Source organism: Corythoichthys intestinalis, chromosome 3 (assembly GCF_030265065.1).
Source record: "Corythoichthys intestinalis isolate RoL2023-P3 chromosome 3, ASM3026506v1, whole genome shotgun sequence".
Classification (NCBI taxonomy): domain Eukaryota; kingdom Metazoa; phylum Chordata; class Actinopteri; order Syngnathiformes; family Syngnathidae; genus Corythoichthys; species Corythoichthys intestinalis.
This window is the reverse complement of record NC_080397.1, coordinates 49,111,468-49,139,424: the sequence shown is the minus strand read 5'-3', so window position 1 is coordinate 49,139,424 and position 27,957 is coordinate 49,111,468. Positions and strand designations below refer to the sequence as shown.

At 39.9% G+C, this 27,957-nt stretch overlaps 1 protein-coding gene across 2 annotated transcripts; it reads left to right on the top strand.

Moving 5' to 3' along the window:
* Positions 1 to 286: 286 nt before the first annotated feature.
* On the top strand, positions 287 to 27,957 carry pggt1b (protein geranylgeranyltransferase type I, beta subunit). 2 transcript variants are annotated; one of them, XR_009062817.1, is made up of 10 exons: positions 287 to 551; positions 899 to 1,017; positions 2,602 to 2,666; positions 3,594 to 3,745; positions 4,429 to 4,561; positions 7,448 to 7,493; positions 11,924 to 12,108; positions 12,659 to 12,767; positions 19,774 to 20,172; positions 23,532 to 27,956. XR_009062817.1 is itself a non-coding variant. In XM_057832637.1 (9 exons), the coding sequence occupies exons 1-9, from the start codon at positions 394 to 396 to the stop codon at positions 19,914 to 19,916; spliced, it is 1,110 nt and encodes a 369-aa protein (XP_057688620.1). In that variant the 5' UTR covers positions 287 to 393; the 3' UTR covers positions 19,917 to 27,957. The 2 variants fall into 2 exon arrangements, 1 of the variants encoding a protein (XP_057688620.1); XM_057832637.1 differs by having other exon boundaries at positions 19,774 to 27,957.

Below are 27,957 nucleotides of genomic sequence, written 5' to 3'. Positions count from 1 at the left end.
CCATTTTCTGGCCTGGTGGCAAGACAACGCCATACAAAACACAGAAAAAGTGAAAATTGAGCAATTGGTAGACCAAAATCTTAATATAAAAATATGACAAAAAAGCTAATGGAACTATTTAATCTCATGTACATATTAGGAACGGATGAGTCCCGAGACCCTGTATGAGTCTATGACGCTTAGCCTGGCGAGCCAGCCTTACTTTTGCCATGTACAAAATACAAAGACAATCTAGTACATGGAGAAAGACGGGCTTTCTTGCCAGCTAGTACGCTCCCCAGAACACATAAACAACAAATCTTACACAATGTTGTTTTTATTTTGAAACTCAATGCACAGCGCTAACATAACGCTATTATTTTGACACTAAAGTACACACCGGAACTAATCAACATGTGCGCGAATGTAACGCCGAAATCAAAGATGGCGGAAGAGGAGAACCTCTCTGAGGAGCTGGAGCAACTCGACTTCCTCAGAGACAGACACATACGTTTCTTCCAGAGGACTCTGCAGGTTTTACCTGAGCGATACGCCTCCTTGGAGACCACTAGGTGAGCTTTGAGCAAAGCGTTGGCTTTAAAGACATATCTGTTTAGAAAATAAGGGTATCTCCAGTGCTAGTTAGCCTCCGTGCTAACAGCAGCTAGTGAAGTTATGACAGCAGTCCCAGCAACAGGAACTTGTTATCGCAACAATCCAGCCGCCAGCATTTCATGTTATTTGTATCTGATTGTAACATGACTACAAAGTTACTTTGGCTTTACTGACATAAAGTTATTGTAAGTTTTGATCAGCCTCCCCCAGATGAACATAACTAGATGATACATGTTCAAGTATTCGGCTTTCTAACTGGTGCGATGAGGGTCTTCAATTTATCAATGTGAAATCTCCGTTCCAGGTTGACCATTATATTTTTCGCTCTGTCCGGCCTGGATGTGCTTGATGCTTTGGATGTCATTGACAGCAATGTAATGATCGAGTGGATCTACTCAATGCAGGTTCTACCCACGGAAGATCGTGAGTTAAGCGCACTGCCGTGGTGTTTGCACAACACACTGAAAACGCATAAGATAGTTACATTTCCAAAATATATTTGAGAGCAGAAATAAACTTTTTTTTTTTTTTTAATGTAAATTACTTCTTCCGTGTGTATTGCAGTGATGATCAGCAGATGGCAGCAGCGCTCATGTATTACCTGTGTTTGCCGCAGTACTTTGCTGTTAAAATGCACTGTGACTTGAGTTCAGTATTGTTTTTGGCAGCCCTTTTAATTTTCGTTTTAGTGTTTTGGATGAAATTTTTTTTTACTCTTAGTTATATTTTAGTCCTTTCGAAATGTGTTCGTCTTTGTCTAGTTTTAGTCAACGAAAACAAATTTAGTCAAGTTCTAGTCAACAATTACGCAAAAAATGTTCATCTTCCTCCGCGACCCTCGTGAGGAAAAGCGGCATGGGAAATGAATGAATGAATGAATGTTCATCTTAAACTTAGTCCATGAATGAATAAATAAATAAAAGGTTTCCAGTTATTTCAAATGAACATTGACAGACGAGCACATAATTGTCGAGTCTACAAGGACATCAAATTTGTGATGATAATATACACTTAGCATGAAAACAGTGTTATTTTCAATTAAACACACCTGGACGCCACGAAGTACGTATATGTAGAGTTGAAGATGACACAACGCTAAATGCTAATGCTACAAGTTACATATAGTGCACTTAGCACATATTAGTCCTTCTAAAAAAAATTAGCATATTGTGATAAAGTTCATTATTTTCTTTAATGTACTGATAAACATTAGACTGTCATATATTTTTGATTCATTAGACACAACTGAAGTAGTTCAAGCCTTTTATTGTTTTAATATTGATGATTTTGGCAAAAAAGTCAAGAAAAACTAAAAATCCCTATCCCAAAAAATTTGCATATTTCATCCGACCAATACAAAAAGGTGTTTTTTAATACAAAACAAGTCAACCTTCAATTATATCAGCTATGCACTCAATACTTGGTCGGGAATCCTTTTGCAGAAATGACTGCTTCATTGCGGCGTGGCATGGAGGCAATCAGCCTGTGGCACTGCTGAGGTGTTATGGAGGCCCAGGATGCTTCGATCGTGGCCTTAAGCTCATCCACAGTGTTGGGTCTGGTGTCTCTCAACTTCCTCTTCACAATATCCCACAGATTCTCTATGGGGTTCAGGTCAGGAGAGTTGAGAGGCCAATTGAGCACAGTAATGCCATGGTCAGTAAACCATTTACCAGTGGTTTTGGCACAGTGAGCAGGTAGCAGGGACACCGCTACAATGCGTGCTAACTACACATACGATAAGAAAATGACACATATTGTAAACTTATGACGGAAACTTTGACGAATTTGTTCTCATCTCGACAGACGAAAACTGGCATTCGTCTCTTTAGGTTTTAATCTCCCAAGACACGTTTTTAGCTTGTCATTGTCACGAAAAAACTGTTCATCGACAAAATATTTCCGTTTTCATCATTGTTGGCGAAAACGCTGCTTGAGATGATTGATTATCCTTGTATGTGTTTTATCAATAATATCGAATGTATTTCGCTACCTATGTTTTTGTAGAATCCAACCTCAGCCGTTGTGGTTTTCGAGGGTCATCGCACATCGGAATTCCTTACAGCACCAAGGTAACTCCTGTTGCAATCAATTTGAACAATAATTCAAGTGGCCAACATAGATGTACGACTCCGTCCCCCAGATGACAGGCCTATAAATGTCACGTGACCAAAAAATGTAAGTATTTAGTCGACTAGCGCCTATTCTAATAAAATTCTGCTTTATTTATTATTACATTGACTGAGTACTTTTGAGATTCACTTCAATGATGATCATCTCTAATATTATTTAGGGCTGCAGCTATTGATTATTTTAGGAGATGATTAGTCTAGCAACTAATTAGTTCGAATAATCGCATTAGGAAAATTTCATGCGTTGCAGAATAAATTTTAGGAGGTGTAAAACAAAGGCTTCCCAAGATTGCACCTTTAAAAGGGCAATAAATGCCAATACGAAATAAAATTCCTGAGTGTTTCTTTAAACTACACAGAATTGCACTTTAATTCAAAATTAAAGAACTGAAAAAACTCAGGATCTAAGTACAACAAGAAAACAATTGTCTAACTTGCATCGCAAAAGTCAGCTAGCTTAAATGCTATAAAATGCTAACATTATTATTATTTTTTTTTTTTTTTTTACAATGCTCTAATAAATCGTTTAAATACATGTTCCCACAAAAAATCGGCTAAATAAATCTAAATTACGAATGCAATAAAAAAAAAAACATTAGCTCAAACACAAACTTATGTTGGTTTGCAGCTAGATTGAGCCAAGTTAAATGAGTTATGTCATATTTATTATTGCCACTAGAGGGCAGTTTATTCACCCAAATCAATAAAACTAAATGCAAACACTTTCAAAACAAACCATTACAGTGCCACTGTAATTAAACGAATACTCGAAGCATCAAAATTCTATTTGAAGCTTTTTTTCTAATTACCGTACTCGAGTTAATCGATTCATCATTGCAGCACTAATATTATTATTATTTTAACAAGGGTCCTGGGGTACTCCATCCGTACGACAGCGGCCACGTCGCCATGACCTACACGGGACTGTGCTCTCTGCTCATACTGGGAGATGACCTAAGTCGAGTCAACAAGCAGGCCTGCCTGGCCGGCCTCAGGGCCCTGCAGCTGGATGATGGCAGGTCAGCAAACATGCAAACCTGCAGTTGGGGAACTCGGCCAGGGGTCCCTGAACTATTCCACATCAGGCCGCAGCGGGTGCTGTATTTCTTTCCAACAAAACAGGACGACACCTTTGAACCAATTTGGTGTGTTCAGTGTCATCAGTTGATTGTAGTCAGGTGCTGCTTGTTTTTGCAGAAATCCTCATTAGTTAAACTTTCTGTGCTCGATTAGTCGGGAAAAAAAAAAACAGAACCTACAGCGGCCCTTGAGGACTGGTTTGGGCACCACTGATTTAAGCCTTTCAGGCGTGGGGAAAAAATCAAACCTATTAGCAGCCTCTAGTGGTCAAAATTGCCACTATTTGTGCAAAACTTGTAATGCGTGTGATTGGTCATTTTTTCGATGGGGAATATCAATTCTATGACAGTTTAAAAGTAAACACAAATGGCCTGCTTGCAAATTTTGCATTCAAATGTCCATTTATTCAACATTCAACATAGTCCTTGTTTTCATTACCAGTGAATGGTTCAAATGGGATCAGCAGCAATTAATTCATATTTTGTGAAGAAATGCTCTGTCTGAATTGAACTACAGGTAATACAAGGTTTTGGAGTGAAATGGGGTGTGTCTTTGTGGGAGAAGAATGTACGCCTATGGCGCTAGGAGACAGTTTTTTCCTCCAGCTATGTCTTCTTTGCAGTTTTTACGCCGTGCCGGAAGGCAGTGAAAACGACATCCGCTTTATCTACTGTGCAGCCAGTATTTGTTACATGCTGGACGACTGGTCGGGCATGGACATCCAAAAGGCCATCGAGTACATTCGAGGCAGCCTGGTGAGTGGATGAGAAATTGCGTCTACCGTGTGATGAGTGAAAGGCTAAATGCTATTAAAGGTCTGACATTTTCCCACTCACTAGATATAAACTTAAATGAGACCACAAACCTTCAAAATGTTGGCACTCTTCCAAGAAACTCTTGTATTTTTAATGAATGGAAGGCAAAAAGTGTTTTTTATTCCCCAGTAGAGAAACATTATTCAGCAAGCGTTTTTGTACTGTACACTACATTATTCATGTGTTACACTATCTATTAACAACGTAGCATTTTCAGCTACACTGCATATTATAGCTTCAGCATCGGCAGGGGTTACCCAGGCAACTTTTGAGGGGAAAAACGTTATTGAGCTAAGGCGTTTACCTGTGTAAGGGAACTTATACTGGAGTATTTAAATACAGTGAGGAGTAGAAGTATTTGCATTCCCTGTGATTTTTCAAGTTCACCCACTTAGCAAATAGGTAGAGGTCTGAAAATTCAATCATAGAAGCATTTACACTCATTGGCTACGTTCATACTGCAGGTCTTAATGCAGGAATCTGATTTTTTTTCCGACTCGAGTGAGGCATTAACTTGACGGTCTGAACGGGACAAGTCGCATAGAAGTGGACCATTTCTAAACCGATCTGGGTCACTTTCGTATATGGTTTGAATCCAATCTAGGCCACATTTTTCCAGAACGTCGCGGCAGTCTGAACTGGCAAGTCTCCCAAATCGGAATTCATGCAGCAATTACATCATCAGAGCGAGAGAGACGGCACGCTACGCTAGCAGTGCAGCTGTCTGTTAGCGCCCAGCTTGCCTAGAACATGGCTTTTGGGGAAGGGTCGGGCTTGGCAACAGTCAAAAAAAAATTAAAAAGGGTTGAGGATAAGCCTGAGAATGATCGGTTTTCTCTCTGCTCTATATGAGCAATATTTCAAGATTGCCTGCACGGCCGAGAGTCTGGGCAAACTGCCTTCATGTGTGTGTGACATGCACGGACAGTGCGTGCGTGCTATTAATCCACAGAAACTTTGAATAGAAGAGGGATTATTAATGTCTGTTATTTGTGTCCTCTTTTTGGACAGCAAAATATGATCGCCCTGGAATGATGGATGACAGCTAGCATGTGTAGTCATTTGTTTTGATGATTCTGCGAATGTGGGTCTTTCTTGTTCAGCGCGTGTCAGACTGCGAATTACTGTGCATGCCCAATACTTAAACGGTCTCAATGGACAAAGGCAGTATGAATGGGCACGCCAAAAAAATATATGACAAAAAAACGGATTTGTGTATTAAGACCTGCAGTATGAACGTAGCCATAGAGATACAATCTTTAAAAAATCTAGAACAGTTGCAGCATTTGTTAAAAAATGGAATAGGCTAAACATGACTGATAATCCACCTCGGACTGGGGCTCCATGCAAAATCTCTCCTCATGGAGCATCAGTCATGATGAGAAAAGTGAGGGCCCTGCCAAGAACTACATGCAGGAGCTGGTCAATGACCTAAAGAGAGCTGGATGCACAGTTTCACATTCTACTGTCAGTAGAACACTATGGTGCAATGGTTTAAAATCACGCATTGCTCAGAAAGTTCCCCTGTTGAAGCCAGTACATGTGAAGGCCCGTCTGAAGTTTGCCAGGGACCATCTGAATGATGCAGAGGGGTCATGGGAGAGAGTCAAATGGTAAGATGACACCACAGTAGAAAATTTTGGTGCAAACTTTACTCGTCGTGTGTGGAGGAAAAAGAAAGATGAGTTCAATCCCAAGAACACCATCCCCACTGTGAAGTATGGGGGTGGAAACCTTTGGGGCTGCTTTTAGGTAAAGGGGACTGGACGACTGTACTGTATAAAACATAGGATGAATGGTGAAATGTATCGTCAGATTTTGAGCCACAACCTCCTTCCCTCAGTCAGAGACTTGAAGACGAGTCGTGGCTGGATCTTCTAACATGACGATCTGAAGCACACAGCCTTGCTGACCAACGAGTGGCTGCGTAGAAAGCTTATCAAGGTTCTGGAGTAGCGTAGCCAGTCTCCAGACCTCCATCCAATAGAAAATCTTCGGATGGAGCTGAAAGTTGGTGTTTATTAACGACAGCCCCGAAACCAGACAGATCTAGAGAAGATTTGGGTGGAGGAATGAGCCAAAATCCCTGTTTCAATATGTAAAAACCCGATGAAGAACTACAGAAAACATCTGACCTCTACAAATACAAACAAAGACTTCTGCACTAAATATTAGCATTGAATTTCTCAGGGGTACAAATACTTAACAACCCCAGGAAATGACAAATAAATTATTGAAAAATCATGCAATATGAGTGCGGATTTTTTTTTATAAGTGGAAAATGCATCTATGATTGAAATTTCAGACTTTGACCTATTTTCTAAGTGGGTGAACTTGCAAAATCACAAGGGGTTCAAATACTTCTGCTCCTTGCTGTACATGAGATATATACAGAGGAAAACAATGATTTTTACATGTATACATGCATATATCTTAACAGTTTTAAATAAAATAACTTTTTTTTTTAATTGGAAAAAAAATCTGCGATGAACTGAGAGTATGAAGTTTAAAGCGCAAAGTAGTTAAGTCATAGTCACGGCAATTATAGAATGGTATCTAACGGCTGCTAGCCTCGGATGTGCTTTCTCAATCATTTATCGTGTTTTATTAATCATGTTTTTATTGGCTCATATACCATGCCATGTCCCATGGCTCATAAAATGACACGTGGTTTCATTGGTGCTCTCTAGAGTTTATTAGAGTAGTCTGTAAACTTGTTTTTTTTTTTTTTTAAAAACCTTGTTGGTTTTACAAAGTCATTCTGAATCCTGTCCATAGCAAATGTGTTTTGAATCAGTGTTGTCTTTTCTATTTCCCCAATTACAGTCTTACGATAGCGGTTTTGGTCAGGGAGCCGGGCGGGAGTCACATGGTGAGTCATTGATTAGATACAACTACAATCATCATAATCTCACAGATTTTTTTTTTTTTTTTTCAGATTTTCACACAGTTGTTATAAACGTCAAATACGTGTCGCAGTTATATGGCTATAGGTGGGGCTATTGGGCTATTTTCAAAGACTCGGAGAGAAAATTGCATTGGGTGGATTGATAACGTTTTGCTTTCTTTTGATTAAATCTTAGAAGAAACATTGTATCTTGGACTGGTTTTTATTGAACTGGGCGAGTTTTATGGTGTGATTGTGCTCGAGACTGTCTTTCAAAGACTGCAACCCTGTAGACAGGTCCACCAAAACACAGTTTCCCATTTGCAACCGTTTAGAACGCTAGTCCACTAAGTCCAGGGCAGAGTGTCGTCAAAATTTGCCCTCTGGAGTTTGAAGATTTTTGCGGCCTCCAAAACACAGTCTCAGTCTAAACCAGTACTTCTCAAATAGTGTTCAACGGACGGATACACGCAAATCACGACCGACGAAACCTTGATAAATGCGCTTTTTTAAAAATTTCGTGAGCTCTGGGACACTCGAAAAATGACTCTCATACCTTTCCTTGCTAAGCTAAATGGTACCTCGATTAGCGTTTGTGTGGAAATGTAGTTCACAAACAACAACAATAACTATTCACCTTCTCACCGAAACTTGTAAAACTCTTTGCACAGCTCTGACAATAAACCCTACTCCTTGAAATAGGAAAAGTCGCTGTTTTCTTGTGCAATAATGGAAAATGAACACATTGATGCATGGGACAATAATAAAAATGCTTGCCGCTTTTCACTTCCTGATAGCGTCTACAGTGGGGCAAATAAGTATTTAGTCAACCACCAATTGTGCAAGTTCTCCTACTTGAAAAGATTAGAGAGGTCTGTAATTGTTAACATGGGTAAACCTCAACCATGGGAGACAGAATGTGGGGGGGGGGGGGGGGGGGGAAATCACATTGTTTGATTTTTAAAGAATTTATTTCCAAATTAGAGTTTAAAATAAGTATTCGGTCACCCACAAACAAGCAAGATTTTTGGCTGTCAAAGAGGTCTAACTTCTTCTAACGAGGTCTAACGAGCCTACACTCGTTACCTGTATTAATGGCACCTGTTTTAACTCATTATCGGTATAAAAGACACCTGTCCACAACTTCAGTCAGTCACACTCCAAACTCCACTATGGCCAAGACCAAAGAGCTGTCGAAGGACACCAGAGACAAAAATGTAGACCTGCACCAGGCTGGGAAGACTGAATCTGCAAAGGTAAAACGCTGTGGGAGCAATTATTAGAAAATGGAAGACATACAAGACCGCTGATAATCTCCCTCGATCTTGGGCTCCATGCAAGATCTCACCCTGTGGCGTCAAAATGATAACACGAACGGTGACCAAAAATCCCAGAACCACACGGGGGGACCTAGTGAATGACCTACAGAAAGCTGGGACCACAGTAACAAAGGTTACTATCAGAAACACAATGTGCCTCCAGGGACTCAAATCCTGCACTGCCAGACGTGTCCCCCTGCTGAAGAAAGTACATGTCCAGGCCCGTCTGTGGTTCGCTATAGAGTATTGGATGATACAGAAGAGGACTGGGAGAATGTGTTATGGTCAGACGAAACCAAAATAGAACTTTTTGGTAGAAACACAGGTTCTCGTGTTTGGAGAAGAAAGAATATTGAATTGCATCCGAAGAACACCATACCCATTGTGAAGCATGGGGGTAGAAACATCATGCTTTGGGGCTGTTTTTCTACAAAGGGAGCAGGACGACTGATCTGTGTAAAGGAATGGGGCCATGTATCGAGAGATTTTCAGTGAAAATCTCCTTCCATCAGCAAGGGCATTGAAGATGAGACGTGGCTGGGTCTTTCAGCATGACAGTAGCCAGGGCAACAAAGGAGTGGCTTCGTGAGAAGCATTTTAACGTCCTGGAGAGGCCTAGCCAGTCTCCAGATCTCAACCCTATAGAAAATCTGTGGAGGGAGTTGAAAGTCGGTGTTGCTCAACGACAGCCCCAAAACATCACTGCTCTAGAGGAGATCTGCATGGAGGGATGGGCCGAAATAATAGCAACAGTGTGTGAAAAGCTTGTGAAGAATTGCTGAAAATGTTTGGCCTCCGTTATTGCCAACAAAGGGTACATAACAAAGTATTGAGATGAACTTTTGGTATAGGCCAAATACTTATTTTCCACCATGATTTGCAAATAAATTCTTTAAAAATCAAACAATGTGATTTCTGTTTTTTTTTTTCACATTCTGTCTCTTATGGTTGAGGTTTACCCATGTTGACAATTACAGGCCTGTCTAATATTTTCAAGTGGGAGAACTTCCACAATTAGTGGTTGACTAAATACTTATTTGCCCCGCTGCATGTCAGATTACGTAGCTCTTCTCGTTTTGCGCTTGCTCAGCACCGCTCTTCACACTGGGCTGACACTAGTGTGAAAAAGCCTTTAGTCTTGCAGTCTAAGCCAAGCACCAATTTTGCATTTTAAGTGGAAGTGGGAATTTGAAGTGTAGAAAGTGTCAACAAGTCTCACAGTAGTAATAATTGGTTTATAGGATTAAAAAATTAATGTCACCGTTGCCATCCTGTTAATCCTTGCTCATATTAAATCCCATTAGTATTACATCGAAATATTCCTCAATGTTAAAGCACTCCCCAGAACACCACTGCTATACAGGTTTAAAGAGATTAAATACATGAACTACTGTACTTCTCATCTTTTTTCTAAATTACTTCCCCCACTGATCTGTGATTCAAACCTAGAATAATTTGTCGATGAGACAGACTTCAGAACCAGAATTACACTGTGCAGACCCTCACTGCACTAGTAAATTGCCTTCACCGTCCCCAGACATCTGTATACATACAAGTGCCAATTAGTCACCAAAGTGTGTGTTTATATAGCATGGAAACATTACTTAATGTAAACAGGTTTTTATGACAGCTATTGCCATCATATCTTGTCAAGAAATAGTCCCAAACAGGTTTTTCATTGATTAAGCACAGTGTTGAGTAGAGGTGTGCGAAATTTCCGATTCTTAGTTAATTTGCGATTCAGCCGTGGAAGATTTAAGAACGATTCACAAACATACAAATTCCGATTATTGAAATATGCCAAGTAAAGCGGAACTAAAACACCGTCAGCGCAGTCTTGGGGACGCAATGAGGAACGGACCAAGAGTAAACATCTTGCTCAACTCACTGCTCTGGCTCAAATCATGTCGCTAGATAAAAAAACAATAATACCTGACTGCGGCTGACAGCCACTACAAACTACGCCCGCATAATGCTGCAGTAAATATCACATGCAAAAAGAACTGACAGACTTGGCGGCATTAGTAGCACATGTATAGAAAACTAGATGCGAAATGACAGACTTGCCGGGATTAGTAAACAGCTGCCATCTTGAAGCAGTAGACTTCTCGGGAAGGCTGTTGTAGCGAACCTTCCGAGCAAACCTAATTTAACTTTTTATCTAAAATACTCCTAAATTGGCAAAATATTGACTTGAATCTATCTTTAAATGATGAAACCGTTTTCAAACTTTCACATGTCGAAAGTAGACAGAAGGGAAATTTTGGTTAAACGGGAGCAGTCTTAACAACTTTAACGGTTGATTCACAACATTAAATTAATTGAATGTAGTTTAAAGCACCCGATACAGAATGGGGACTTGAGTATTTTATTTACTGTTTTGAACTGTTAACCTGATACTGATACTTTATTTAAGTCTAAGTGGATTTTTGTACTATTTTTGTAACTAATGTACGAAACATTAAAAGCAGCTCATAGCTTAGGGTGCATCAATTAGCGATTTATAATCGAATCGAAGCCTCTGAATCGTAATCAAATCGTTAGGCGCCCCAAGATTCTCACCTCTAGTGTTGAGTGCAACAATTTTTTTCAATGCTCCCAAGGTACAGGCTGAATACCAGCACCATTGCACAGGTTTCATTCTTGCATTCTTTGTCGAGAAGGAGTAGGGAAGAGAGTTGCGACACTCTCTGATCTCGCCGTGTGTGGTCACGTGGTTCATGCAGGCGTGAATAGTTTTAAGCACAAGCAGCGCTGTAATGGTTTTCTATGGAACTGACAGCAGTGATTGTTACATTTATGGGGAAATGGATGAAATCAAGTATATCTGAGTACTTGCTTGATTGTCATTGCATTATAACATATTTGTAAATTATATTTTTACATTTAGAGTGGTAAGGTGACAACTGAAAACAATGTAAAGTGTTACGCAGAAGGGAAATTTTCCATGTTGTGGAGGGAAAGTTTCATGATTGTGTTAGCATTCGCACGGGAAATCGATTCTGGGCCTATCCACATACTCATTTATTAGCACCTTCATAATGGAAGATGATGTGTCTCTTGACTTGCTGTGCCTCAATCTCTTGGTGTGTGAAGGAGGATGGACATATTGCGCCATTGCTTCCTTGTGTCTGATGGGTCGAGTTGAGGAGGCGCTGAGTCAGCGTGAGCTGGACAGGATCCGCCGCTGGTGCATCATGAGGCAGCAGAGCGGCTTCCATGGTCGCCCCAATAAACCCGTTGACACCTGCTACTCTTTTTGGGTGGGCGCAACGCTAGAGGTATGCATATGTTCATTGTGAGTGTGTGTGTGTCGCTGTTTCTTTGAGTCATTGAATATTACACGGCCATTAACATATTACTACTGATTTTAAAAAATGAATGAAAATAGCAGGTTGTCACCCTTTAATTTGAATTTAATCAAACTGTTACTATTAAACCCAAAAAAATCTATATGCGCAAACCATGTGTGTAATGGTATGTTTTGTTTTCCTTTGCTGGCTTTATTTCCTGACAAATATTATTAGACCAAATTGTACCGCTTCTGGTTGTTCTGCTGTTCATGCATTTGGGTCATAATTATGCCAGCGGTACGCGCATGATCCAAAAATAAACATGTTCTCGACTTAAAAATGGTGATGAGTAAGCCTCAGATGCATCAAGGCACCATAAAGCCAATGTAGCAAACGTGAGTATTTAGGTCACAACTGTGCCAGAGGTGCAATGGCTTTATTTGTATAGGAATGCAAAATGGCCAATGTGTTAGGCATCTTCATACTGTGGAAAATATAGGTTACCTTATGCTCATTGTTCCGTGTCTTCCGTTTTTAGCTACTAGATGTGTTCCAGTACACCAACTTTGACAAGAACAGGGCCTTCATCCTATCAACACAGGATCGTTTGGTTGGTGGTTTTGCGAAGTGGCCAGACAGCCATCCAGGTATGTGATTGCGCAATAACGGTATCAGCTAAAGAAAAGCTCCTGGCATTTCTCCACAAGTTTCCTTTTAAAATAAGATACTGTAATCCTACACTTTGATCGGCCCAGGCTTGTGTTTCTGTGTGTCCTTCTAATGTGCAATTGATACAGCTAGAAAAGGAAGTGCTCACATTTCAAAAGCCAATGAGGTAAAATGGCCGCTCTATTCGCTAACCATGTCAATATTACCTAACAAATGCATGGGTTAAAATAGATGAAAGGGGTTTTACGATGCATGTAGCACACAAAAGATACAAATGTTGATTCATGTACAAATTAATTGTACATGTTTGACACAATTAGCACAATTGCCCAACATTTGTGATTGATGTTCTTTTGGGTGGAGGGGGTCGCAGACATTATAGCTTTATTTCATAATGACAATCATTTTAATGCTTTACAGTTTACACTGCTACTAACTGAATGTTCATGATTAGCTTGCAATTAGATAATCAATGAATTAAAGAAAAGCACAATCTCTGAAGTCCTAATGCTAAAACTCTCTTAAAATATGATTAAAATGGTATTAATAGTTTTACTGTTGAGGTATCAAAGTGGATAATCCTGTCTATTTTTCTAAGTAGGAGTCAATATTATAAGTCATGTAACTGAGAGGCAGTTTAGATGGGGACTCTGCGACACAATGACTGTGTTGCAGTATGGCCTCGCCTTCATATGGTGTTGGCGAAAATGGAAGGCGATGATGCAAACCACTGAATCCGGGCTCCAAAGTGGAAGGATTCGCTTGGGGGGGGGGTCTTGCTCCGCATCCATATTAATGGAGAGCTCCTGCGCTGATAACGTCATCACTCGCACGCGTCACATTAGGCATGCGTAGCGATGCTACAAAATATTAAAAACGGCAAATATGGCGGAACGTCGGCTTTAAATTACTTTTTTTTTTTAATGATATTTTTCATTTAAATATGTTGAATGTTTCCATTTTTGTGCCTTTTGGAGCAAAAGAAAACTGCCATTGCTTGGAGTGGGCGGGTATGTTGTCTTCCGGGCTGAGGAGGTTGTTGGGGTCAAAGTGCATCATTGGCTTTCACCTTTTAAATTTGCACTGCCCCCTAGGGCATGATGAATACTACATCATTTTCACGTGGAATTGCGACATTCTTTGAATGGAGATGGAAACATAAATACAAATTTGAAATTTTTTCGTATTCTCAGAGAGTCACCATGTAAACGGCCGCTGAGGCCAAAGTTGGGTAAATTTTACTCAAGTAAGAGTAACATCTAAATATTATTACTCAAGTAAAAGTAGTCATCCAAAAATGTACTCAAGTACAAGTAAAAAAGTATTCCTTGAAAAGAGTACTCAAGTCATGAGTAACATTATGAGTAACTGTTTACAATGTCTGGCTTTAAAAATAAGAATACAGTGGTACATCTACATACGAAGTTAATTCGTTCCAGGACCTTGTTTGTAAGTCAAAATGATTGTATGTCGAGCAGGATTTTCCCATAAGAATACACTATAATTCCATTAATTCGTTCCACAGCCCAAAAACGTACACTAAATTCTCAATAAATATTAATGTTCCTATTGCAAATATCAATTACAAAGAGCAAAACAAATACATTATGAATAAAAATCGGAATAATAATCTAATAATAGCAATACTAATAATAATATCTGTAATAATGTAACAAACCGGGTTCTTATGTGAGGAATGTGTTTGCATGTTGTACCTGAACGTGGCTGGACTTGATAGTGAGCCTTTTTAGTTTCACTTTGTTTACTTGCTGCGGGGGACACTAGGCACAAGTTGATGGAATAAATGATTAAAAACCTGACGAAGCTGGCGATTTCTTTGGCGATGTTACCGCAATAATAATTGCCCCCTTGACTTATCAAGACTGGTGAATGGAGGAGTACAGTCATAGACCGTCTACGAATGTATTGTTGAGCGAGCCATATCACAGATGTGCACCTCACGCTCATATTTTTCCAACATATCTATCTTCATGTCAATGGTAACTGTAAGCATCCATACAGATCTTCTGCCCGATGGTTGAGTTGCTGAGCCCATGACTGTATTATGCCAAAAAGGTGACAGAAATCAAATTTAGACCAGAACACTATGACCCATTACCCGTCCAAAGAGCATTAGTGCCCTCTAGTGGAGAAAAAACATTGTTACCTCTGAATCATATAATGAGTCATGTATTCATTGTTGCACCATCTCATTGGTGAAACTGGTAGCGCTACTGTCGGCATCTCTGGCGAGACTAAAGTCAATATGTAGAATAAAGAGGAAAAATGTAACGACTCTAGTGTTGCTCAAAGTTGCGAAGTCGGAGTAGTGTCTTCACAAATCTACTCGAAAGTAAAAAGTATTGTGTGGTTAAACTACTCGAAGAAGTACATATTTCTCAAAAAGTTACTCAAGTAAATGTAACGGAGTAAATGTAACGCGTCACTACCCAGATATGTCGGCAATTTTTTTACTGGCAAACCTGGTAAGTGTACACTCATATCTGAAATCAAATTTCCCCAATGAAATAATTGGAAATGAGCATGAAATAGAAATAGCTCTCCCTCAAAATCAAAACATTTTTATATTTGTGTTATACAGAAGGAAAACGGTGTTCTCCATTGTAACTTTATAACACAGTAACAATAACAGTAAAAAATTAAACAGTTATAATTAAAGATACACGATAATATCGGTGGCCGATAATTATCGGCCGATAATGGCAATTATGACGTCACACAGATAATCCAGATAATAAAAAATTCAACCGATAATGTAATCCGATTATTATATACTTGATTTAGCCTCCAAATGTGCACAACCGAAGAATTCAGCACGCCGCCTCCTCAACCCCTCCCCTCTCTGAAGCCCCTGAGGGAGGAGGGGTTGAGGAGGCGGAGTTACACGCCAAGAAATAGTTGAATATTATGGCGGCTGTTACTAAAAAAAACGACGCTCTCGCCATTTGCGAAACATGTACCGCAGAAGTTCCAAGAGGCCGAAAGAAAGCGTCCTCATTCAAAATCACTAACCCAGCATCCATTTAAAACTGCATCACAAAGATTTTTGGAACGAATGCCAGGCTGCTGCTGCTAGCGGGAATGCTAAAGCTATTGTAAACACTAAGTTAAACTAGGGGGTGTGACGATTCAGAGTCGGGTTGTTTGGGAAAGCAGCCCAAGGTGGGTGGTAAACTCGCATCTAAGGCTAAACACCGGCACGACTGGAGACCGATAGTCGGCAAGTAGCCGTCTTCCGACGGAGCCCGCCGCTCTGGCCGGTCCGGCAGGCCGCCGCGGGGCAGAGCCCGGTTCCCCGGCTACAGGACCTCCGGCGAACACCCCGGTTTCTCGAGCGTTCCCTCACGCCGTGTGAGCAGAGCCAGGCTCCGAATACGCCGCGGCAAACCGGCCGGTGCGGGCGGATTATCCGGTACGAACGTAGCCGCCGCCGAGACGAGACACGATTTTTTTTTTTTTTACCGAAATGACCCGAGGGCCAAAGCCCTGGATAAAAAAATAATGCAGTTTATACGACCACCATTCTTCATGAAAAACATGCCAATCACATTTTCACCACTACATTTGGAAAAGTGATGTCCAGTAAGCAAGCTTATCATGACGGCACAGTGTTTAGATGATAATTTAAACATGGAGAAAACGAAGTCAGCCCGTCAATAATACATTCAGTATGTAAAATGACGAGCGGTCAGATGACTTTGTAATGCCGCCTTTATTTTCGGCTTAACAAAACTCAGGCACAAAACAACACGCACGGAGATGCGAGCTCCAACTGCATCCAAATAGTACTGCCGTTTATCAGTTTAGCTGCTGTAAAGCGAATGTCGCGACTCGTGAGTGCCGCAAATGTAAACAAAGCGCTGCAGAATGGGTACATGACATCTCGCTCTTTTGAGTTAATCATTTTCACAGTGTGCAACAAAGCATATAACATTAGCAATCACTTTTCAAATTAATTTAACTCTGCTCAATTACAGTCACGGTAGATAAACTTATTGGCACTTATTAACACTTATTAATTTAAATATGCACATTCCTGTTGTAATGAAATAACAATAATATTCTGTAGCCACAAATATTCAAAAAAGTTTTTTTTAGGATTAAGTATAATAATGTATTGCTTAAAATAAGGCTGTTGAGATTATTTTCAGCTAGCTATTTGTCTTCCAAGAAATCTGAGAGAAATACACATGAAGTGCTGGCAGATAATTTCACTTATTTCCAATAGATTTACACTTAAAACTGACTAGTTTTAAGGAAGTGTGTTTTGCAGTGTATTAATGCTATGTTAGGAATGGCTTACTTTTAAAGGCATTTTTGTGCAATTTTGGCAACAATTACTCACAGAGTAAATACCTAAAGTTTACCATTACACAATGTCAGACAATGTCATTATTTAGGTGTTGGAATTGACGACTTGTTCATATTTTATGTTGGAAAAAAAAAAAGCAATAAATTATATTTTTGCACAGTAATATTTTCTTTTGTTTAAAATTTTACATAAATCTTTTAATAGAATTATCGGCTTGACATTATCGGTTATCGGTAGGAATGAGGAGGAAATTATCGGTTATCGGTATCGGTTGAAAAATGTATTATCGTGCATCACTAGTTATAATGAAAACATTGGCACTCCCTCTGGTGTGCACGACTTGGCCCTTGGGGAACAGTTATAATACAGTCGTAATACAGACAGAAAGAAAGAAAAGGCTGTTGCAAGTATTCTCAGTAAATCAGTTGACTCCACTAATGTTTTTTTACAAAATATAAAGAATATACTGTGTTCTTGTGAGTAGGGTTTGGGTTCGAATATGAGTTGTTAAATGACTATTAATGCTAATCAATAGCCCCTCTATTGTGTTATGCTCTGGCATCTAATTTCAACTGGGAATGGTATTGAACAACAGCTTGATGAGTTGTTCACTCGTATGCCATCGAACCACTGTACATTTATTATTACTGCAACACCAATAAAATGACACCAGCTAACAGTACAGCGATGTAAACGGTTTCCTGTTCCTGTTGTATTTCAGAGATGTTGACTTTGTATTTTAAAATGTTACAGTATACATTGGCTGCAATAGTGGCAAAGGCCTTATGATAGCATAGAATAAATTCATTCACATTAATTCAAGCCAGCTATAACATTTTTATTTATGCTTTGTTTGATTGTTGGTAAACCTTGGTTTTATTGCTCACGTGACAGTTGCAGGTCTACTCATCTTGTGGTAGAGAGGCTATAAATCCTGACTGATGCACTGATTGATTCTGATGCTGCCTTGCAATCATCTGTCATTTCATTATAATTCAATTACCAGTCCATTTACGGGCCTGTGGAGCTTCTAGTCAGATCCCAGAGGACCGAGGTCAACAGCTACTGCTTTTGAATTATTCATGTTAACTCAAAGGATCAGGGCAACAACAATGGAAGCCTCCCCCTTTTTGGGGTGGGTAATGGGAGGTCAGATTGTTGTTTAATTAAGTTAGGGCAGAGTAGTGTGATGCTCTCTAAAGCAGTGTACACATTTTTGTGGCCAATTCCAAGCCTGATTCCACCATCTTTAGATCAGGCACTGGGGTTATTAACAGATGATCCTATCAGATCATCTGACGTGTGAGTTGTGTTAAGAGTGACTTTTTTCTTACTCTTCCTGATCTGCTTGGGCTGATATCCACCGACATTAAACGTATTTATTTTAGGAACATAATTCCATTGGAAATGGAGGCCATCCATGTTAAAATTGTTTGCGACATCCAGGTACTCAAATGGACTTCCAAAATGGAGGGGCTGCTCTTTTTGTTTTATGTTCACCAAATTTTAGTACTATAAAAATGAGAAGGGCGGATCTCATCCACCTCCGGGGCCCTGCCACCGAGGAGCTTTCCAACAACATCAGTAACTTTGACTCTGCTTCCTCAAAGGAAGGTGTGTCGATGGAATTGAGGAGGTCTTCAAAGTATTCTCCCCACCGACTCGCGACATCCCGAGTCGAGGTCAGCAGTACCCCAACACCACTATACACAGTGTTAATGGTGCACTGCTTTCCTCTCCTGAGAGACCGGATGGTGGACCAGTATTTCCTTGAAGCCATCCGGAAGTCGTTTTCCATGGCCTCACCAAACTCCTCCCATGTCAGAGTTTTAGCGTCAGCCACCAATACATTACCATTTTCCTAAAATTCTAACCGAAGTGTTAATATTCAACCAGTGCCTTAAAAAAATATCAATCAAACCTTTGTTGTTTTTTGTTTGTTTTTAACATGTTGGCCTACTACAATATTGTATTTTATTACTAGCCATAATGGTGGTACATGGAGAACCAAGTCCTTTTTGAGGAGGTACTTGCTGTAAAATGTTCGAGAAAGTCTTGTCTAAAGAGACCACAGAATCTGACCTTCTACTGCACAGGTGTCAAACTGATTCCAGAAAGGGCCTAGTGGGTGCTGGATTTTGTTCCAACCGATAACGCGCAGAGAGTTTAACCAATGAACTTCCTGCTGAAACAAGCAGCACCTGACAAAGTTTAACTGATTACACATGTAAAAGATCTAATTGGTGAATAAGTGTCCTCTTCATTGGTTGGAAAGCAAACCTGCACCCACTAGGCCCTTTCTGGAATCGGTTTGACACCTGTGTTCTCCTGCCTTCGTCGCAAGGGACCGAAAAGGCTCAACATGCGTTATAAGTGTGCATTTATTTTGCTTAAATTAGATTCCCAATTAACTCAAACCTAGTTTTTGTTTTCATTACAATTCATTAGAAAAAGGATTCAACCGGAAACTGTCTCGCACAAGAACTAGTATAGCCCCGTTAACCGATTTGGTCTACTGACATGACACAAGCAGATGTTCCGGATCAGCTACAGTAAATGTTCACCATCCATGACCTATTTTCTCCCCATTTCCCCTCATTCACTTTCTTTCATACTGACTGTTGCCATCCTTCCCTTTTTCTCTCCATCAGACCCTCTTCACGCCTACTTGGGCCTGTGCGGTCTGTCTCTGATCGGCGAGCCCGGGCTGAGGAAGGTCAACGCAGCTCTTAACATCACCCAGAGGGCCTTCGAACGCCTCCATCAGCTGCAGCAGACATGGAGAGGACAATAACGGCGACTGTGGCTGACAAGAGCATCTGACAGATCAAAGCCAAGGCAAACTGAGTCTTTGTGATGCCTGCCTCCTTTTATTTGAGGACCGGGGAGTGTACAGCTACTTCTCAGCAACGTGATCTCGTTGTTGGGTGACTCCTCTTCAAAGCTGCCTTCTGATTAACAGACTGCAGTTAGTGTTTCGTGTTTAAAAGAACGTGCCAGAAATCACCAGGGACCTGAAGAAATTGTGGGTGCCAAAGTTTCTTCCATGGGTAAGATGAAGTGAAGGAGAACCTTCTCTCGTTTCTTGCCAAGCAGCAATATGTCCATTATGGAGCACGCAGGATCAGTTGAATGTATATTATGATGAAACACCCTGAAGATCGACATATATGCTACTCTGCAATGCCATTATCAGTCGAAGGAATAGCCATTATCATTATCCATGTTAAAATTTAGTCTGGTTCTGTTCATTATTTTGGATCATGCAATCAATTATAAAAGGAAAGATCAAATATCCCTTTCCCATACCACTGATGTTATACCTGTGGGCCTCTTCAAAGCTCTTAAATTTGCTTCCAGCTTGTCAGTTCTGACCTCCTGAGGTTATTTATTTTTTTTCAAACCCGCGGGTTCATCTTCCCTTTGGCTTAGTTTTCAAATCAGGTTTTATGAGGGTTAGCACTGTAGCAGAGGTATACCCATAGGAGTTGAGGGCAAGAAAAGCTTGCAGGCGTCAATCTTTGATTTTGGAAAAGAAGTAGATAAAAAGAAAACAAATGTTGGCATACATCCTAGGGAAAGTCTGGGTGAAATGGAGTCACGTGGGAATAGTGTTTGATTTTTTTTTTTTTTTTAAATCGTGAACCATGTGGTGACTTGGCCTCGTAGGCAGTTGCTTTTTAACACACCTGCTTCCTTGATAGCCATCTTTGACCTTAGCAGCCAACTGGAAAATGTCCATGTTTGCGGAAAGAAAAATCTATTCAATCAATTTAGCGTGAGCCGAATTAGTTTACTACTTGGGCTTAATCCATAAAATCTTTATTAAACGACTTTAAAGTTTTTTCCCCAATACGGATGGCTGAAATTTTTCGGCTAACACGCAGTTTAGCAAAAACTATAGCAAGTCACTGAGGCTAGGTTCATACCGCAGGTCTTAATGCACATAGTTTCTGATTTTTTTTTTTTCATGTTTTTCCAACACGAGTGAGGCATTAACATGACGATCGGAACGAGACAGTTTGCATAAAAGGGGACCATTTCAAACCCGATTTAGGTCACTTTCGTATGTGGTTATAATCCGATGTGGGCCACCCAGAATGTGGCATCGGTCTGAACTGTCAAGTCTTCCAAATCGGAATTCATGCAGCAATTACGTCAGCAAAGAGCGAGAGCGGCAGGCAGGACGGCAGCGATATAGCTGTGCATTAGCATTAGCGCCTAGCTTGAACTCGGCTTTTACACAGTAGGCAAGCTTGACAAGTCATAAAAATAATTGGGGGTGGGGCTAAGCCTGAGAATGTTGTTTTCTTTCTGTGTGCCAAATGAGCAGAACTGTATTTAAATTTATTTGTCTGATTAATCAAAATATGATCGCCCGAGAATGACATAGAACCAGGATGTCTAAGCATTTGTTTTGATGCTTCTGCACATAGAGGCCAGTTTGCTCAGCGCGTGTCGGACTGCGAGTTAGTGTGCATGTGTACTATATTTACGGGCTCAATGGAAAAAAGCGGTCTGAATGGGCACGACAAAAAAACGGATATGAAGAAAAAACTGATTTGTGCATTAAGACCTGCGGTATGAACCTAGCCTAAGTGGTCGGACATCTTCATAACATTATTTGTAACCTTTGAGAATAAATGGTTAAAAATTGCCAGATAAAAACATGCTAACATTAACTTTCCCAGTCACTGTGCCTTCGCTCTGGATGCTCTAATTAACTATATACCACTTTCTTGCAAACGCCACCTTGAATACATTTGCCCTTTGCCATTTTGTTAATTTAGGACCACTCTCATTTTGCAGTGTTGTTGTTAGTTTGCCTCATTGCAACTAATGCATTTGGTTTGGTGTGATTTTCACCAATTCCCTTTTTACATTGGCTGAAGGCCTGTCGAGTCGCACGCTCATGTTGTTGGTGTGTATGCTATCATATTTTTCATCAATCTGCCGTAATTCATGCACTGATCAGAATGAAATTTGGTCCGAGTTACCTCCTGATCAAATAGGACTAAATTAAACAATGGAAAACAAATATCTATTTTATCAATTGATGCATGTCGGATCCTCTTGAAATTCAATGTAAACATTCTAGAGGTGAGCACCTATCAAGCTTCGGGGCCCAATTTCAATTTCACCGATGAATTAGCATTAGTCATTGTAGAGGTACTGTTTTCCGAGGTTTATTCCTCCATTTATAATGGATTAAACTGAAACTTCATTATGCATATACTAAAAGGATATCTGCATGGACACGCTGAGCCCCGATTTTAAAATTTTTGGTTCCTTATTTACTCTAATGAATCAAAATCCCATCAATTTTCAAAGTCAACAGAAAATAGTGAGTGTAGAACACAGCTGTACAGTATATGGAGGGCTACTCATCGTTTATGACTAATCAACGAAAATGTTAATTGTTTCTTGATTAACATCCAACCAATTTACTAATTGGTCAGAAAATAGTCGTGTTTGGTTTTAAATAGATTACGAATAAACATAGGATACATCATTGCAGTTTACGGAACGATACGCTAATCCATTGAGTATCATTTGCAATTTGATAAGAGCTTTCAGCCTTTAGTTGCGCACTAGTGCTTGTTAAAGTGGGAAAATAACGACTGGTGGAGCCAATGTGGTACCGTATGATGGAAAAGCATAAATATCCAAATCCATCTCAACACAGGTGTTCTTCAGGGTCCAGTCCTAGTACATTAGCTATTTTTGATTTCTAGTTAAATCATCTGCTTCGTGTTTTATTTAGTTTTGTTTTTTTTTTCTTAATTAGCAAGCTGTCCTATTCAGTGTCCGTCACCAGCTGTCCATTGTTGGCAAGTAAACAAGAGCCGCCGCAGGATACAAGTGACAAACTTCACATACTGTGAATGAAGCCATACTGGCCTGTTTCGCCAGATTGTGGCTTACTAAACTTTAACTTGCTAAAAGAAACCATTGGATAGTCTAGCATCTTCTTCTAGAGAGGCAGTGTGGAGAAGAAAACACTGAGAGTGGAGAGGGATGAATAAATAATTGGTCGCATCCATTATTCACGGAAACTGGCGGGCAGTTTCCTCACTGTTCAACCAACCTCAATTTTAGCATTGTGACTTGGGGAAATGATAACAATATCCCTTTTGAACACAAGAGATCCAGCAACCGTACTGCATCAGAGCTGTAAAAGATGTCAGAATGCATCTAACAATCCAAAAAGGTGGTAAAAACAAAAAACTGTTGTAACAAAACATTGGTTTTAGCATAAATGGGAGTGAGTGTTAGCAGTTTTGACACTGAAACTAGCAGAAAACACCGGTCTTGCAAAATGGGCTTGAGCTGTTGTCAGCTTGATCGACCCTGCAAAATTGCTATGTCATACCTGCCGAAGTCACCATGTATCCATCTGTACTTTCAGGATATTGCTGCAATCAGATAATTATCTGACATCAGTACCAGTGTAAGATGTGCGACATAAAATACTTGTCTGGACTGCTTTCAATGCAACAGGCAGGTGAGTAGTGGCAAACTTGGTGTTGAGAAATCCTTCACACAATGGTGATCATGGCTCTAATGCTTACTTGCAAAATGCTGGCTTTAACAGGCAGACTGAACCAGTGTTGTTTTCATCAACTACCTGTATGACTATAATGAAAATATTTAGTCAATGAAATCATTTTGGCAACCCTAGTGCTGAGTGATCCTCACACACTAAATGTAACTTGTAGCCAGGGGGGCTGGAAATCACTCACAGCTGGGGGGGCTGAGGATCTTTTTTAGTTTTTCCCCATCCAAAAACAGCCGTTTTGGTCCAAGTTTATCATGCTCGCTCGTTTTCTCCATACAAGGCGTGCACAATGGAAGTACACGCGTGCAAGATAGTTTCCTTACTACTACTGGGCTACTACAAAGACAGTGTTCTATTTCACGTACAGTTTGTGTTGGAATTTTTGTATCGGAAATAAAAGTGCCTGAGTATTATAATGCAACTCCCCGCTGCTAGACGACGCAATGACAGACAAACACATTTAAAAACTAAAAGGTCAGAGGTGAATTGCACACGAATAACCAACAGCGCTCTGCACGGTGGAAGCTCAACAACAAATAATAAAATGGCTACAATGCAAGCATGTCTTACCTATTTGAAGACACCAAAGATAGATTTCCTTTCTGGACTCCACGGTCTAAATTTGCAGCTAACTTTTACTTGCTGGGGACTATTATAGAACTATCATAATAATCATTTTTGACCTCGAATGGAATTTTAGAAAATTTCACTGTTTTTGTGAAGAAAAAAAATGTTTTTGCATCATGTTAACGCCTCCTCTGTCAACTGTTTTCCGTTCCCATAGCGCCTTATTCAAGGTGACCCGGCAGCAAGTAAGGTGTTAGGTGGTGACCAATGTTCCCTCTAATTTTTCATGTGTCTGAGCAGACACACAAGCTCCCTGAGCACACTGCTGACCACGGTGAGCAACACCAGATGTGTACAGGGTGGTCACACACCATTATCATATCTGTTCAAAACCTTGGATCAGAGCAAGTTATATGACTTATTTAAAGAATTAAATTACAGCAGCATTTTTCATTAATTTACTTTAATTGATTTGGCCCACTTGAAATGAAAAAGACTAAAATCTCGTTCAAAAGATGTGGACTATGTTATATGTGAGAGTCCTGCTTTAAACATAGGAAGAGTCCTGCTTTGGCATGGGTAAGTTACTAGATAAAATAAATTGAATGACCACACTGGCAGTCCAGTATGTCAAACTTCAACATTAATACTGTTCAGACAACAAGGACACTCAAGATTCCTATTCTCCGTGTCTGAGCGGCTACACTGCAAAAACACACCTCCTTAAAACTAGTTAAATTCCCTTAGTTTTCAGTGTAAATAGATAATTAACGGATAATAATTAAGACTAACGCTTGCAAAGATTGGCAGAGGAATGTTGCTTCAGTAAATCGGCACAGGAGTCAAGCTCACTTTTCTCCTCCAATGGGAGCGTGGCGTTGCTGTATCGAACGCACCAAAAGGAGTGCCGCGCTGAAACATCACTCCGGCGTTGTCCCATTGACGGTACAATATGTTTCTGTTTATTTCGTGTGCTGCATATATTTTCTTGCGCGCTGAATATGTGCAAGCATTGCGCGATTGCGCACGCACGCAGCTTTGAGGGAAGACTAGTGGTGACCATGTTATTAACAAAAACTTTTTCAACATGTATTTTTAATCCCCAAAGTTTCATACGCTATTGTTTCAATATGTTTATTTTAGGGCTGTCAGACAATTACAATTTTTAATCCAGTTAATCACAGCTTAAAAATTCATCGTAATTAATCGCAATTCAAACCATCTCTAAAATATGCCATATTTTTCTGTAAATTATTGTTGGAATGGAAAGACAAGACACAAGACGGATATATACATTCAACATACTGTAAATAAGTACTGTATTTGTTTGTTATAGCAATAAATCAAGATGGCATTAACATTATTAACATTCTGTTAAAGTGATCCATGGATAGAAAGACTTGTATTTCTTAAAAGATAAATGTTAGTAAAAGTTAGAGAAATTTTATATTAAAACCCCTCTTAATGTTTTCGTTTTAATAAAGTTTGTAATATTTTCAATCAAAAAATAAAGTAGTAGCTCGCCATTTATGATGTCAATAATAATTATGGTGCAGAAACCCATAAAATCAGTCGCACCTAAGCGCCAGCAGAGGGCGGCAAAACACCAAAAAAACACAAGTAACAAGTGGAAATTACACTTTGCTGTCATTTTAATCTGTTTGAGTGGGGCATGTGCGTTAAATGCGTGATGTGATTAATTTAAAACATTAATTAGCGCCCGTTAACGCGATAATTTTGACAGCCCTACTTTATTTTTAACAAAAAATAATCTACCAAAACATTTTCTCCCCAACACAAGGGGGTGCTGCAGCACCCTCAGTACGCCACTTCCTGCGCCAGTCCTCGTTCCGTGAGCATAGCATTTCGTTAGCACTAGGCTAACGCTAACGGCGAGCGTAAACGACTAAAACTTGACGAAGACAAACATATTTTGAGTTGACTTAAATATGACAAATATTATCGTCCAAGAGACGAAAATTAAAAGGGCTGCCAAAAACAACGCTGGACTGAACGGGCCTGTGCTGGGGACTAAAACTATTTCAGCTTCAGAAATGTAACAGTACATCGGCCATGTATCCACCTCTGCTTATTGCAATTGGATAATGAATGAACACAAACACGTTCTTGTCGGACAGTCACAACTGACTTTCAAATGACAGGGTGGGAGTAATAGAGCAACCTTAACAAGTGGATGTTTTTCGGTACTGATGCTACCGCTAAAGGCAGAAGTTTTACCGTATGGCCCCTTATTGCATGAGTTTGTGAATGTTTATGGAGAATGGTGACACTGGAAAAAGGTGGGAACATGCTTTCTTTACAGGCTTTGTTAAAGGGGCTAAATCATTCATTATTGCACTCTTACAGTTTTTGCCTTAGACCTGAAGCCTTTTCATTTGTTTTTTTTTTTTAAATGAGTGTTATGACTGATTTAGATTTTTGTCTGAAATACATTCACCATCTAAAAGTCTAAAAATTTAGAATTTTTGGTGGTGTGGAATCTTCATGATGATTGAGTTTAAGTGCTGCTGCTTTCCCTGAAGGGGAACAAGATCAGTTCTAAAGGATTGATCTCTCAGTCCATGTCCTTGGCGATGCCTCACGTTTGTTGCATCACTCTAATTATCCTCTGCACGGGTGGAAATCAACAACATGATTCCCTCTGTTAAACATAGTGGAGGCTTCCATTCTTCTGATCTTCTAACAAACATAATGCATTTTGCAGTGTTTGTTCCAGTAATCAGGTCACTAATGCATTTCTCAACGAGAAAAAAATTCCCGAGTCAGTTCCCTTAATGCTTAGCGATTTCTGCCACTTAACTGCAGATGGACTCTCAGCTGACATTAAGCAAGTCTTTGCCATACAGCTATCAATATACATAATGTAATAATGTAACATGAAATTCCATTTATTTTTATGCTTTGTAAAGAAGTGTAGATAAACACTGTAAATAAGCGAAAGCAAAGGGGAAGAACTGAAAATGCAAATGTTTGTGTGGTATGTTCAACTTTGAATAATGTGCAGCCCCAAGCTCGGCAACAAATACTGTGCTGGTATCTATGCTAAATAAAAGAAAATGCATAAGTTGCCTGTCTCTTATGCCTGCTTGCTTTGTTTTGAATATTTACATTAAGCCGTAAATATTGTACACGGTTGACCAATTTGCGTTATACTCAAGATAACCAAATGTTTTGACGTAATCCCTCAATTTTGAGCGGTGCTATACACTGTACCCAAATTAGGCAAATCCTTCGTCAAACAGAAGCCTCACCTCACTCATTCATCCATTGATATCCCAATGTCGTCATTTGGGTCACAGTTGAAGATATGGTACAAGCCAATTGATATGCTATATTATGGACAAATAATTTTACAGACCTTGGGTCAATTTGGAATATTAACTCAAAAGTTGCATACATGTTTTGATGATAAACCTAGTCCAAATATAGACTAACATTGTTGAATAAGGATTTAGAATTATGCTTTGCTGTCATAGCAGCTGCTCATTGAAAAGATATGGCACACGTGCTGATGGACCGATACCAAATTGAGAAGCAAAAATGTGTGGCCTCTTGTACGCTTCCCAAAGGGAATTGAGCGCGACCCAGATTGGAATTGTCGAGAGACGATCCTTGGACCGCCAGCCGCAGCTGTATTTGGGTGTGGTGCAATTGTCCTTTTGTAACACACGAAATTCTATACAGCAGC

Bases quoted from the DNA above. Each gene is read 5' to 3' on its own strand.
- pggt1b (XM_057832637.1), top strand. From the start codon at position 394: ATGTGCGCGAATGTAACGCCGAAATCAAAGATGGCGGAAGAGGAGAAC. The intron at 1,018-2,601 runs GTGAGTTAAGCG...ATGTTTTTGTAG, and splicing joins GGTTCTACCCACGGAAGATC to AATCCAACCTCAGCCGTTGT. The intron at 12,768-19,773 runs GTATGTGATTGC...TCTCTCCATCAG, and splicing joins GTGGCCAGACAGCCATCCAG to ACCCTCTTCACGCCTACTTG.